The sequence below is a fragment of the Lytechinus variegatus genome, chromosome 12 (genome assembly GCF_018143015.1).
Source record: "Lytechinus variegatus isolate NC3 chromosome 12, Lvar_3.0, whole genome shotgun sequence".
Classification (NCBI taxonomy): domain Eukaryota; kingdom Metazoa; phylum Echinodermata; class Echinoidea; order Temnopleuroida; family Toxopneustidae; genus Lytechinus; species Lytechinus variegatus.
This window is the reverse complement of record NC_054751.1, coordinates 1,137,898-1,153,663: the sequence shown is the minus strand read 5'-3', so window position 1 is coordinate 1,153,663 and position 15,766 is coordinate 1,137,898. Positions and strand designations below refer to the sequence as shown.

At 37.9% G+C, this 15,766-nt stretch overlaps 1 protein-coding gene across 1 annotated transcript in view; it reads left to right on the top strand.

The window, feature by feature from the left end:
• Positions 1-15,445, top strand: part of LOC121425389 (F-box/WD repeat-containing protein 11-like) — a 49,396-nt gene extending 33,951 nt beyond the window's left edge. Inside the window, exons 3-12 of the mRNA XM_041621428.1 lie at positions 48-234; positions 6,115-6,208; positions 7,373-7,510; positions 8,659-8,777; positions 9,430-9,535; positions 10,661-10,804; positions 11,466-11,584; positions 12,405-12,515; positions 13,681-13,759; positions 14,835-15,445. Coding sequence (XP_041477362.1) covers positions 48-234; positions 6,115-6,208; positions 7,373-7,510; positions 8,659-8,777; positions 9,430-9,535; positions 10,661-10,804; positions 11,466-11,584; positions 12,405-12,515; positions 13,681-13,759; positions 14,835-15,002 — 1,265 coding nt within the window. The 3' untranslated portion in view covers positions 15,003-15,445. The remainder of the gene's footprint in view (positions 1-47; positions 235-6,114; positions 6,209-7,372; positions 7,511-8,658; positions 8,778-9,429; positions 9,536-10,660; positions 10,805-11,465; positions 11,585-12,404; positions 12,516-13,680; positions 13,760-14,834) is intronic.
• The last annotated feature ends 321 nt before the right edge of the window (positions 15,446-15,766 follow it).

Below are 15,766 nucleotides of genomic sequence, written 5' to 3'. Positions count from 1 at the left end.
TGATTCTCCATTTTTACGATTTTCAATATATTTCTACTTTAATACAGAGAAAGGCCTAGATCATGTTGCTGAGAAGATCTTATCTTATCTGGACTCAAAGTCATTGTGTGCTGCCGAGGGAGTGTGTAAGGAATGGAAACGTGTAATATCAGACGGCATGCTATGGAAGAAACTCATCGAACACAAAGTTAGAACGGATAACCTATGGAGAGGCTTGGCAGAGAGGAGAGGATGGTAAGTTTATATTCAACAGAACCCTGTATGAACATGAAGCGTAGGGATCGATCTTGTGGCCGATTTCTAGTACCGATTGCATTGACCATTGTGTATTGATCAGTCATAAGAATAAGCTCCACGATCAATTGCTAAGCTACATGTTACAGGGCCCAGGTCACAAGATTCTTTATAAAATCTCACATTTGTTGTGTAATGTTATTTCTAGAGAGAAGGGGATGGTAAGTTAAACCCTGTAACATGGAGCGTAGGGATCGATCTTGGGGCTGATTTCTAGTACCAATTGCATTGACCATTGTGTATTGATCAGTCGTAAAAATACATGTAAGCCCAACGATCAATCGCTTTAATAGCCTTATGTTACAGGGCCCAAGTCACAAGATTCTCTTTAAAATCTGACATTTGTTGTGTAAGGTTATTTCTAGAGAGAAGGGGATGGTAAGTTTAACCCTGTAACATGGAGCGTAGGGATCGATCTTGGGCTGATTTCTAGTACCAATTGCATTGACCATTGTGTATTGATCAGTCGTAAAAATACATGTAAGCCCAATGATCAATTGCTTTAATAGCCTTATGCTGTTACAGGGCCCAGGTCACAAGATTCTCTTTAAAATCTGACATTTGTTGTGTAAGGTTATTTCTAAGTCTGAATAAAAGAAGCAACCTCAAGCTTTTGTCTGCTTGCACAGACCCTTGTTTTTTGCAATTTGCATCTAGTGCATAATGCAGAGTCTGAATTATTGAGACTAGATTCACTATGTACTGTGGCTGGTTCTACCAAGTCTAAAGGCCACCACATTCGCGACTGGTTCGCGACTGAGTGAGGGGAGGTGTGACGTCACAATCGTAAGGAAAATCGTAAGGATTTGACGTGTCGAATCCTTATGACGGAATCGCAAGCTCAATCCAACTTCCAGCCAATCAGACAGCAGAGTTTCACAATTGTAAGCGCACTTTCTCAGTTGCTACATGGCAAAAAGCAAAAAGCACATGCGTGAGTCGCAGATTGGATCACAAGGTGTGCGGTGTCGAGGCTTATGACTACCTTGCTATTCAAATCCCCTCACTCAGTCGCAAGCCAGTCGCAGTCCAGTCGGGTCGTAAGGTGTGTGGTGGCCTTTATTTGGCACAGACGGAGTGTTTGGAGTCTAGTCTTCACTCAAGACCTGTTATTGTTCAAAATGTCAAGTATGAGTCTGTGCCTGGAGACTAAGCTTTTGTTTGGTAGTTTAATGTATGGAATTCTTGTTCTTGTTTTTTTTTATGAGAAGATGGCTCTTAGAGAACTGGAGGGTGTTTCACAAAGATGTATGACTTACAGTCGCACTGAAATACCGAGTTGCGTACGATATGAAAGGCTTGACCGCATTGGTCAGATCATGTTATGAGGATGCGCACTAATGCTTATCTATCAATGAGATCGCGCGTTGCATATCATTTACACGTCGGCATTTAAGTGCGACTCAAGTCATGCTTAAAATCTTTGTGAAACACCCCCCAGGTCTAGGAGGACAACTCCCCCTGTGACTGATAAACTGTCGAGGGAATCTTGTCCAGGGGATCTGGGCCCTCAGATCCTTCATCAAATATTATCCAGGGATATATCATTAGAATGTATGGAGTTTGTTTGTACTTTATTGACATGGCTCGAATTAAGAATTCAAAGGGGCAAGGGAAGGTGGTGCCCACTTTTTGGGCGTCCCATAGCCATTGATAAAGGGCATCATTACTTAAAGGTACATTACATGTAAATGCCAGTTGTGGTGACGATTTCGAAATGAGTTCGTACAGAATCCAATGAAATGACCACCAAAGTGTCTGTTTGTATAAAAAAAAACATGTGCCAAAGGAGTCTGGAAGAAATTGTGTAATTGCTGAGAAATTAGCAAATAAGCACGGGATTTGGGTCAAGCGTCGGGCCAACATTCAAAGCAATAATGATACACTGTCCCACGTGCGCTTTTCTGTGTTGGTGATCTTTAGTGTGTACATTTTTCAGCGTAGATTTCAAGATTTCACAAAGTTCAGTTTATGTTACTGTACCAGGGGGGCATTTCATCAATATTTTCGTCCGACAAGTTGTCAGATCTGACAACTTTCCCGGATTCTGATTGGTTAAGAAGCACTGTTACTATAGTAACTGTCGGATAAAACAGGACTTGTCGGATAAAACATCCGACAAGTCCTTTCATGAAACGCTCCCCAGATCTATATTGTCGATGTTATACTGTAGTGACAATTATTGAGCCTGGTTTTACCGACTTTCTCGTGAATCAGTGTTTACTGCAACTACTTTCATTTATCTTTAAATGTACTTTTCAATGCGACAGATGCACTGGATTACCACAGGGCACCAGAGCTTTAGGCAAAGGGCAATTATTTTGGCCTTAGGGTACAAATATTTAGTAGGGCACCAATGCCATTCCGAGGGCATTTGATTCGAGCGGTGTTTAAAACTTTAAATGCCCCAATTTCCTTCATCTCTTCAACACTTTCTCTATTATAAAAAGACCAAATTTTTAGGAGAACTTACATGTATGTACATACGTGTACCTTGGGAAGATATGCACATGTTCACTTTTAATACGGTAGTTTGGATTGCAAAGACTAGCTAATTTGTGCATGTACAGCATGTACAATAGAGTGTACAATGTAAAATCCAAGGTTTATTTTCATTTATTCATGCACATTGTGCCAATGTTTTTTTAGACAATTAGAAATATGTAGACAATCCAGCCCTACAAGAGCCCTAGAGAGAAGCATATTGTACACTGTATGGGAATGCTACAGATGTTTAATCCAGATTCATGAATATATCAAAATATACATGGATGGGATCCATGATTTTAAAGGGGAGGTCCATCTTTTAATCAAGTTGCATGGTATCGATAAAACAGAACAATTGGAGAAAGGTTTGGAGCGAAAACTTGTTGATGGAAAAAATTATCATTTTTTCATCCATTGGAGACTTGCTGATTATGCTTATTTAGTCTCACATATTTTCCATAGACCCAGCATATACCGGTATTCTTTGTCATTTTATATTATAAAAAGCACTTTTGGCTGTACATGTATTCTTGAGCATTGTGTATAAAATGCCAAGATGTAAATTGGAAAATTTTAAATAATCTCAGAGTGATAAAAATGTTGTCTTAAAGCCTGACAAAACACATGTATGTTTCTGAAAAAAAGTACATGTATCATATTCATATCAATTATAAAAATGGTATTTATGGATTTTCTTTCATTTTGGGAGGGGATTAAATCTGCTCCCATGAGATGTCACAAAGTTCTGAATTATTATTCTTTGACTGTAGTACAGGTGTATGATTCTGCCATAATAATTTAGAGAGAGCAAGTTGATGGACATTATTTGTACATTTTCAGGGAGAGATTCTTCTACATGTACTTCCTTTTTGTATAGAAATGAAATATGAAAACAACTCTTTTTATGTCATAGAAAGCATGATCAATACATATTGTAGACTCTACTTCAATTGTTTTTACATGGCACATGCTGCCATGGAGAATAGATGAGCTACATAATAATAATAGTAATAATAATATTGATAATAATAAAGCTGTTCTCAGAGACGCATAATTCCTTATGAAATAAATAGTCTCTATGCGGCAGCGTGTAGAAGAATGATTGCTTTCTATAGGGCTATAGTTTCTTGAAAAGAACATATTACAATGTATTATCCCCGATCAGTGCAGTGTTTGTGCCTTATCATTTCATCACAAAACATCTACATGACCATTGTACCTCATGCGTTCTGTTTTTTTTTATGATGCTCATCATAACAGTTCTGCGTACATGTAGAGTAGTGCGGTGCATGAACGTGACAGAGTCATGTGTCCGTGCCATGCTATGCTACGGTATGAAAGTGTGTTGATGAATTAGCTGCTCCCATTGTTATGTCCAGTGCAATATGAACTGCAAGGTTAATACACAGGGTTAGTCATCTACCCTCAATTAGTCATTCATCATTTCATTCACAGTGTGAGATACATGTAGATAGTACTGTATCGGGGAGATTATGTAGTAGAGTAATATTACATGGCACTATTACATGGCACTATTACCCCCCATGATGTGAACAACAGTGTAGGCCTACTGGGGCCCGTTGCAGAAAGAGTTGCGTTTAAACGCAAGCCAAAAAATCAATCGCAAGTCCCAAATGCGCGCTGTTGATAGGTTGAAAATCAAGTTGCGCATGATTTTTAGAGTTGCGATTGATTGCAACTCTTTCTGCAACGGGCCCCAGTACATATTTGTATTTGTTCATCGTCAAAGAGATTGCATGTACAGTATGATATACATATAGGCCTGTACATGTATTACACAGAGGCCTACATGTACGTACAATGTACAGGAGATTGCTTGAAAATATTTGCCATTAAGCCTCTTTATTTAACATTTGTTTTTTTATTAAATAGTTTTGAAATCATGCAAAATCATTGATGATATTACTGTTTTATCATAAAATGAACTAACGAAGTAATCCACATTATTCATTAATGTTTTTTGAAAATTGTAAAAATATATCAAAGTATGCAATTCATAAATATGTGTACCTCTTCACTTTACAATGTATGTTTTAAATTTTAAAAGTTTAAAATTGTATTATTTTGTACATTCTTCCCTTATTGCTCAAATCAGAATATTGCCTCATAGATATTGCCCAAGTTATTTTTTTCCTTTTCTCCATGCAATCTTTCCTTCCTGTTCTAAGTTTAGCTCAAGTTACAACTCTATTTCACCCTTCCTTTATCAGAGCATACAAGAGTTGTGACAAATAGCATGTAGATTTTTAGGTCACGGTTTCATTCTTGAGCAGGAAAGTGTGTTCTTGTAGTACATTAAAATATCATGTTTGTCATACAGTCATATAAAAGGGACGCATGCTATTTGGTAGTCCACCAGTAAGCTTTCACATAAAATATGCAAATTTATACGACACCTACATGTAGATAGATCCTTGTCATTTGATTGGTTGTTTGATATTGATCATTCAGCCATACGATCCTGACTATTGCACGCTTGCCAAAACCACTGGCGTTTCGCGTAAAAGCTCTCGTGTTTGCAGAGTGCATGTTGTATGTATACGACAATCAACAGACCGCGCTCATAAAGAATGCATTTTGCATTCAAAATTTATAAATGTTGAAAGACAAGGAACTATTTTTAGGTACCATATAAAACAAATAATGAGTGTTCTTTTCATTTGTGCAATGGAAGACTACTTCATTCTGTGAAAGATGAAATTGAGGATCCATTTAACTTGCCTACTGTATGCCGAGTGAATGGATCTTTTCATCTTTCACCTCATGAAGCAAGTATTCTGCCCATTGCACTCATAAACATTCATTATTTCTATAATAACTGCACTTAATATTCTTTTTTTTATCAAGTCTTCCATACTCTGCCCTTACAATTTCCAACTCAGCCCCCCCCTTTATCTTTCAGGTTCACTATCTGTTCAAAACTTCAAACCCATGCCACAATGCCAGAAACAAGGCGATTCATTCACTTTTATCAAGTCTTGCATGCTCTTACATTTGTACGATCTCTGTCTTCCCTCCCTCTTTTATCTTGCAGGGTTCATTATTTAATTAAATACAAGCCAGCAGACCAGCAACAAGCAGTTCATCATTATTTGCCTTTACATTCTGTATATGTAGCTTTCCATACCATGCTCTTAACATCTCCATCTTCCCTCCCTCTATTATCTTGCAGTGTTCAATATTCAATCAAATATAAGCCAGGAGACCAGCAACAAGCAGTTCATCATTATTTGCCTTTACATTCTGTTGTATGTAGCTTTCCATACTCTGCTCTTACAATCTCTATCTTCCCTCCCTCTTTGTATCTTGCAGGGTTCAATATTTATTCAAACCCAAGCCAGGAGACCAGCAACAAGGGGATTCATTCTTCAGGAAACTATATCCAAGAATCATTCAAAATATAGAGGTAATATCTTGTCTTATTGCATAATACTAGTTTAATTGCAATATAGCAATAATAGTTATATTTTACTAATTTCTTATGATAATAGTACATGTAGATTCAATGCCATTTCATAAAGCTTTTTATTTATTTGAGTATGACTTTACCCATGACTTTACATGGTGACCCTTATTTTGTGGGAAATGACATACCACTGATTTAACATGCCATTATTCTCTATTATCATTTATTTCCCATTACATATACATTGCATATCCCAAACTGTGTGGCTCGTATTCTGAAGTCGGTTTTAACTTAAACTTGGGTTTTGTGGTTTAAGTATGGGTAGCCAATTGTAACATAAATCACTAATGGTAGAGATATCACATTTCTGCTCATTTGGCTCTCAAATCATTCATGATTGTCTAGGAAGTTCAAATATCACCATTGATGAATCAGGCAAGAGCACAGTAAGAAACATACAACTAAATAAAAAAAAATTGACATGTTTGGCTTCCCATAATTTTAGCACAGAGTTAGACCATGGTCCAAGTTAAACCTGAATTCAGAATACAGGCCTGTCTGTTTTAAAGGTCAAGTCCACCTCAGAAAAATGTTGATTTGAATCAATAGAGAAAAATCAGACAAGCACACTGCTAAAGATTTCATCAAAATCGGATGTAAAATAAGAAAGTTATGACAATTCAAAGTTTCGCTTATTTTTAACAAAATAGTTACATGAACGAGCCAGTTACATCCAAATGAGAGAGTTGATGATGTCACTCACTCACAATTTCTTTTGTTTTTTATTGTTTGAATTATACAATATTTCAATTTTTACGAATTTGACGATTGGGACCTCCTTGCCTGAAGCACAAAATGTTAAAATAATGGAATTCCACGTGTTCAGGGAGGAATGAAACTTCATTTCACATGACAATGACAGAAAATCAAAATATTTCATATTTCAAACAATAAAAAACAAAAGAAAAGTGAATGACATCATCGACACTCTCATTTGGATTTAGCTGGCACGTTCATATAACTGTTTTTGTGAAATGAAGCGAAACTTTGAAATGTCATGCTTGTTGAATTTTTCTCTTTTTATTCAAATCAAGTTTTTGTTGGGGTGGACTTGTCCTTTAACCAAATTTCTCCTTTTCTCTCTCTCCCTCTCTCCCACTGTAGAATATTGAACACAACTGGAGGTGTGGTCACCATGAACTCTATCGAATCCAATGCCATAGTGAAACGTCAAAAGGCGTCTACTGCCTCCAGTACGACGACACAAAAATCGTTAGTGGTCTTAGGGATAACACAATCAAGGTAAGATTATCATGGGGGGAGGGGGCATTTCATTAAGAGCGTTGACTGTGATTTTTCATCGTCTAATTTCATCTCAGCCAATCAGATGCATGGATTTTCAGTAGCTTATAACATAACATTGAGAATCACAGATGATGTTTTTTTTTATGAAACTCTTCCGAATTTTCTGTACATGAACGTTAAAAGATATATTTTTAACAGATTATGAAGGATGTGCTTCATGACTACATAATGTAAATGCTTGTTGTGTTTTGTCATATATTATAAATTATGTTAATGTTTATTTCAGGCCTTAGATTTCAATATTTGTTAAGCGTTGTGGAGCGTTGTGGCCCAGTGGATTAGTCTTCGGACTTTGAAACAGAGGGTCGTGGGTTCGAATCCCAGCCATGGCGTAATTTCCTTCAGCAAGAAACTGATCCACAATGTGCTGCACTCAACCCAGGTGAGGTAAATGGGTACCAGTAGGAAGTAATTCCTTAAAAAGCTGTGTGCGCTATGAACGCCTAGCTTAGCCGGGTAATATAGGAGCGCCTTGAGCACCTAACAGGGTGGATATGTGCGCAATATAAATACCCTATATTATTATTATTGATAGGGCAAGGCCATTTTCCATAAATTGTGTGTCTACAGGCATATTATTATAGTGAAAATGCCATGGTAATCGTCAAATTGACCATTATAAACTTCTTCAAATAGTTCATAATCACAGAGATGCTCGTACGGGTTTATATTTAGTCATATATTAAAAGAGGATGAATATTTACTGAATATCGCAAGATCAATATTTGTGTGTTTTGAAACATATGTTTTGACATGGCTAACCATATAAACCACATAGACCATTAAACTCTTAATACAGAAGTGGTTTTAAATGTTGGCATAACCACATAGTTGTACAAAGTATTTTATTTTCCTTTTGCTTTCTTTAGCAAAATTAAAAAGCAATAATATTCTAATTATACTTTTTTGACAGCACTTATCACTTACTGATGTATGAAGTCTCTAAGCACTTAACAAGATTGCAGCATAATTACCTTGGCTTTAGCAGAGCACCTGCTGTGCACTCTGCATTTGAAAGATTTGGTCTCAAGATGTTTTGTTTGACCCTCTAATAGTAATACCCTTTTCCCCTATTATTTTTGTAGATCTGGGACCGGCAATCTCTGCAATGTAGAACAGTATTAATGGGTCACACAGGCTCTGTGCTGTGTCTACAGTATGACGATAAAGTCATTATCACAGGTTCTAGCGATTCCACCGTCAGGTATGTTATGACTTATTTTAGTCAGTCAGTTGTCTAATATATGAAATGTAATCTTGCCCCCCGAACAGGGCTAGCCCGAATCTTGAGCCAATTACCCGTACCCCCTCCCTCCATTTTCAGTGCCATCTTTAACACGACCATCCTACTCATCTCATCCTCTCACTTCTTCCTTGTCTTCTTTGGCCGTCCCCTCCTTGAACCACCCACCTTGAACTCAAAAGTCCTTCTTAAAACATGCCTGTCATACTTTAATTATGAATATATACATGATTTTGTAAGTACAAACTGGCTCAATTTTACCTAACTTTGAAATGAAATTGAATGTAAATAATTTGTAACAATTTGTCATGTTCAAAAAGCTTCAACAGTATTATTGCTTGTTCTTGAGCTAAGCTAACTATTTATAGACAGATTTAAATTGGCAGTCAGTTTGATTCTTAGTCACAGCCTTGGTCATAATCACGTCCATCCAATTTTTGTTTTCAAGTGGCCAAAGCCCAACAGCACAAAGGGTTGGCACCCTTCGTTAATTGGTTATTTATCATCATGATTGTTGTTGCATACATGTATGTGTACTGTTGTGACCCTACTTAGTGTCATTCACTGACCTTGCCATTGACATCGACCTTGACATTTTTTTTTCCTTTTGCAGAGTATGGGATGTGAATACAAGTGACATGCTGAATACCTTAGTCCACCACAGTGAAGCTGTTCTTCATTTACGATTCAACAATGGCCTCATGGTCACATGCTCAAAGGTATTATTAAACAGTTCATTATTCATTTGTCATATTGCCTGTCAACCAAACTTAAGCCTGGCTCCTACCTTTGTGTTTTAAGCTGCGTATGGCTGCGTTTGCCAAAAACAGTAGCCCAACACAGCAGATTGTGCTGCTAAGACTGCGCAGCAAAGACTGGATGCAATCACACTTATGCCTTCGAGCTTCTCATAGCTCTTAAAAAGTTTCATGCAGTAAAGGGAGGTGATGCGAGCTAAAGCGTAGTAATTCATGCTAAATCACTTGCTAATACTGCATAAGTACCTGCGTTAGCTGCTCGCTGTTGCTATTCCTTGCTTGCATTTACTCTTCGCTACTTTTTTGAAGCGTAGTAGCGTTCAGTTGTGGATGTTAAAAAGAACTACCAAGCAAGAGTGCAAGGCCCCTCTGTTAGTCTGCCTATTGTACTTGTATTAGCTTTAATTTCATTGTTGTGTTGTGTTGCGTTGACACTTTTGTCACGTTCAGGCAGTCAGCAGCTGAAGGCAAGCCCAAAACCAAAGGTGTGAGCCAGATGAGTTATGTTTTAGAACTGGGGCCCGTTTCATAAAGCTGTTCGTAAGTTACAAATGACTTTACGAACGACTGGTGACCCTTTCTTGTGCTATATGATGCATCCCTATGTAGCTGACTTTTGTATGAGAACATGTTCCAGTCGTTCGTACAGTTGTGCGTAACTTTATGAACAGCTTTATGAAACACCACCACGGGTCTAGTAAGTCAGTTTCCAACAGAAGATACTTTTTCTTTACTTCAGATCAATAGCTCATGGTTTGATCTAAGATCAAGTTGATATAGAGTGATAAAAGTGAAAACAAGCGTAACATTGAAAATTGTATATGAAATACATAGATTGACAGGTTTGAATGAGTATGAAAGGTCATGTTTTAATTCAAGTGCACTCTTGAATGAAAGACAGTTTGAGTTGATTTAATGACTTATGACTGTTACCCATTGAATGTATTGTAGGTTTAAAACTATTTACCAAATATCCCCCAAATTAGAAGTGGTCTATGCCTGTATGGGATGAGTATGCACCCTTGTTTCAAATAAATGCTTGTATGCTAAACTGATGTGTGTTTGATTGATTTTTTGTTTTGTTAGGACCGATCCATAGCAGTGTGGGACATGCAATCAGCAGGTGATATCAGCCTAAGAAGAGTTCTTGTTGGACATCGTGCTGCTGTCAATGTAGTAGACTTTGATGATAAGTACATTGTATCTGCTTCTGGAGATAGGACAATCAAGGTAGGCTTGCATTTGATGACGTCGATGACGATGACGGTGATGATGATGAGGAAGAGGAGGATGGTGATGATGATGATGATAATGAAGATGATGATGGTGATGATGATGATAATGGTGATGATGGTGATGATGATGATGATGATGATGGCGATGATGATGATGATGGCGATGATGATGATAATGATGATGATTGTGGTGGGGGTGGTGATGGTGATAATGATGATGACGATTATGATGATTGGGGTGGGTGGTGGTTGTGTTTATGATGATAATTATATTGGTGATGTAATGATGAGAAATATGAGGACAATGGATTGAACAGGAAGGTGATTGAAGATGAAACTTGTGTTATAACATTTAATATTTGTTGAATCAATATCTAATATCTCTCCTCGTATTACTCCTGCTCTGCTCGGCTTATCAACATAACTACCTCTAACATGTAAAGTGATATGTCAGTTGTGAAAGCTGTAATTAAAACTTTCATATGCAACAGGATGCAGATTGCCAATGATTATCATGAGCAGAAAAAATAAAGTAATTTTGTGTTCAACAAATCAGAAATTAAAGTAATCATAGGATTTTCTAACAATCTCAGAAATAAGTTCTATTGATTAAACTTTTTATCGATATTCTATTGAATGTCATTGTATGCACTCAGGTTTGGAACACGTCAACCTGTGAGTTTGTGAGGACTCTGAATGGGCATCGGAGAGGCATCGCATGTTTGCAGTACAGAGATAGATTAGTTGTTAGTGGTTCATCAGACAATACAATCAGGTAATTACCAAATAGATACCATGGATATTTAAATACATGCATAGAAGGGACGATCTACCTTTACATTCGTGGGATGAAACTAGGAAATATTTCAGAAACTCGTAGTCGACATATTTTGACTGTCAACTGCAAGTTGATAGATTCAAATATTTTTATGTAAAATCTTTGTGTTGTGATCCTCTTGCTTGATCTTGACATTGGGAATGGCTTTGAGAATTATGAGAACCTTTTCTGTGGCCGTGAATCTAAGAAGTCTACTATTTGGCCTTGGCCTTAGCCTTAGCCTCAGTCTTGCGCACAACACTGTTGGCAAACCCCAGTCAAAAATAGTTGGATTCCTCCCCTTTTCTATTCCTGTTAGATAAACCAATTTTAAGATTGTGTAAAAACTGCATGAATCTCTTTTTTATCAGTGTATTATCAGATAATATGAGGGGGAAATATTTCATGGGGCTCGGCGATTGCACCCCAAAATGCTCGAAAGAGCCCTGGGGCCCGTTGCAGAAAAAGTTGCAATCAAACGCATCTCTAAAAATCTTGCGAAACTTGATTTTCAACCAATTAAGAGCGCGCATTTGGGACTTGCGAATTATTTTTTGGCTTGCGTTTGAACGCAACTCTTTCTGCAACGGGCCCCAGGAAACTCATATTGGGACCCTGGAAAATCTCCATTCATTGCAATGTTGGAGCTTATCTGATGTTGCAGATTCAGGAAGTAAGTTTTGAAAGTAGCCCCCGAAAATTAATTTTTGGCCTGTATTTTTTGTTGACAAAGTAGTTTATTGAATATTTTTTTTGTTTTTTCTTTCTGTTTTTGTAGATTATGGGACATAGAGTGTGGTGCATGTTTGAGAGTTCTTGAAGGCCATGAGGAGCTGGTACGCTGCATCAGGTTTGATAACAAGAGGATTGTCAGTGGAGCTTATGATGGGTATGTATTACGGGCTACATGCAGTTGGTCTAAAGCAGTTGGGCAACTACTCAGTTAATATCACATGGGTAAACCCTAACTCTAGCCGTTTGGTCTACGTTACACTTTGTCTAATTCCCACTTAGTCCAATTATTAGTCTAATGCTCACCAGGGGGGTGTTTCACAAAGATTCAGGCATGACTTAAGTCGCACTTAAATGCCGACGCGTACATGATATGTATCTTATGGATAGATACGCAGTAGTGCCTGTCCTCATGACACGATCTGACCAATGCGGTCAAGCCTTTCATACCGTACGCAACCCGGTATGTATGTGTGACTCTAAGTCGTACTTAAACCTTTGTGAAACACCCCCACAAGCACCACCCCCGTGGTCTAATGCGTATATTAGACTGAATGAATTTTAACCCCCAGTTGGTCTAACCTTAGAGGCAAGGTGGTGTTAGACCAAATGGATATTAGACAAAGGTGGGTATTGCCTAATTTAAATTACAATTGTTGGTACGTTGTGGCCAAGTGGATTAGTCTTTTGACTTTGAAAACAGAGGGTCATGGGTTCGAATCCCAGCCATAGCACGATTTCCTTCAGCAAGAAATTAATCCACATTGTGCTGCACTCAACCCAGGTGAGATGAATGGGTACCTGGCAGGAATTTATTTCTTGAAATGCCAACGCGCTGTAAAAGGCTGCGGGGCTTAAGCCACGGTAATAGTATCCAAGTCCTTTGGATGCATATAGGGACGTTACGACATAATGTGATATGTGCTATACAAGAACTGCGTTATTATTATCATTACTATTAATGATTAATGGTTTGTGGCAATTTAGAATAAATGACTTGTAGATGAACTGGTTGCAGACAAATAAGAATCAAATGTAAATTAGACCAAGCCAGTGCGATAAGTTTTTTGGAAATCGGACAATTACCCCAGCAATGCTAGTGTACCGATTCTGGTGCTCGCAGCTTTTAGAAGAAAATGTATGTTGTGTTTATATTATTAAAAATTGATTTCAAATGTTTGAATTTATTTTATTTGTTGAAGATGTGTTTTGATGGTGTGTTATGAATTATTTTTAAAAAGAGTTTGAATCTCATGTCTCGTTGTCATTTACATTAATTTTGTAACATTTCTATGAATATTTTGAATTCGTGTCATTTTCAGCAAAATCAAAGTATGGGACTTACAAGCCGCATTGGATCCACGTTCACCAGCAGGCACTCTCTGCCTTAGGACACTAGTTGTAAGTGATTTTCTCTCCTTTTGTGCCGTTTTTCTCTTAATGTGCCTATTCACTGTAATCAGCGAGTGCCATTTTTTTTCAGATAGTCTATATTTAATTGTTTTATTTATTAAAAAAAGGGAATCACTCCTGAGAAAATTTTAAACCTCTTGACCATAAGCTAAACTGAACAATTGAATCACTCATGCATCTATATTGAAAGATAGTCTGCAAGCACAGACCCTGATTGAAACTTTAACCAACAAGTGGGTCTTGATAAAAGTCTAGAAAACTTGAAAGAAGTCTAGAAAACAAGGCCATTGTGGCGTGCGCCTGTAATCCAAGCCATATGGGGGAGTTACAAATTGATGCAGAGGTCCGAGCCCTTGTCACGTCTTTCGGATGGTGACGTTAAAGGTCGGTCCCAGACGTGAATAATCATATCTGATTGATTCACGTCTGACAAAACTCGAATACACACACACAGTGGTAGTGTTTGCTATCTCCAAAAAAATATAAACATGAGAGAAGAATTTGTTCAATTTCTGGTGTGAATGCCACACAATGCATAATTCAATTCAACCCACTTTAGTGTGATTTTACAGATTGAGGACTTGTGCCTACTAGCTAGAGCTGTGTACAAAGCTAAAATTTTCAGCCCATCCCATGCTTGAAACATGCCATAATGCTATATAAATGAATACCAGGATACATTGACCTTTTATTTTGAACATACACAGAATCAACATAAATTTTGATATAAAATAACAAAATTTCAATAAAACACTTTTTTATTTCCCTTTGTAACTGTTTTGGGGTATACAAATTCATATAATCAAATGAATAATGAATTAGAATATGCAATTTTGGAGGATTTACCTACACTAATGATAGGCTTAAGATATCCATCTTTTTTTATGATCAGGGTCCCATAACACAAAGGTTAGTGATTGATCGTATGCTTGATATCTAAATTTGATTGTACATTGTAGTCAATGGAATCAATCATAAAATAATGTTCTACGATCATTGCAAAGTTTCGTGTTACGGGCCCCAGATGATGATGTAATGCCTTTACCTTGTATTCACTCTACAGGAGCATACAGGAAGGGTGTTCAGACTTCAATTTGATGAATTCCAAATCGTCAGCAGTTCGCACGACGACACCATCCTCATATGGGACTTTCTTAACGTGACTCCCCCTGAACAACCCTCCAAGTCGCCGACACGCACCTACACCTATGTCTCCAACAGCTGCCGGTAAGGCAGTCGGGATTGTTTCGTGGACCGAAAGCGGTTTGAAAGTGATTGAAACTTTATGGGTTGACTTTGTAGAACGGGAGTCTCTGCTACAGAGCGGGAGTGTCCACTGTCGAGCGGGAGTCTTCACTGTAGAGCGGGAGTCTTCAATGTAGAGTTGGAATCTTTACTGTCGAGTGGGAGGCTTTGCTGTAGACTTAGAGTCTTCGCTGTTGACCAAGAATCTACACTCTTGAGCGGGAGTCTACACTCTTAGGAGCGAGAGTCTACTCTCTAGAGCAAAGTCTACACTCTTGAGCGGGAGTCTACACTATAGAGCGAGAGTCTTTACTCTAGAGCGGGAGTCTACACCCTAGAGCGAGAGTTTACACTCTAGAGCGGGAGTCTACACTCTAGAACAGGAATCTACACCCTAGAGCGAGAGTTTACACTCAAGAGTGAGAGTTTACACTCTAGAGCGAAAGATTACACTCTAGAGCGGGAGTCTACACTCTGTAGTGGGAGTCTACACTCTATAGAGTGGGAGTCTACACTGGGGTCTGCGTTGTTGACAAAGTATTTTCGTGAAATCACTGCAACCTCAATACCGATCGAAGGATATTGGATATTTACATTGTTTCCAAGGATACAGCTACTCAGAGGAAGAAACTTTATGCCCAGACATAGAGTCAGAGAGAGAGAGAGAGTCTACACATAGATTTTTTTTCCAGATTTATAGATAGATAGATAACCTAGTCTTGAGATAAATTGTTATGTACAGTCTGAACA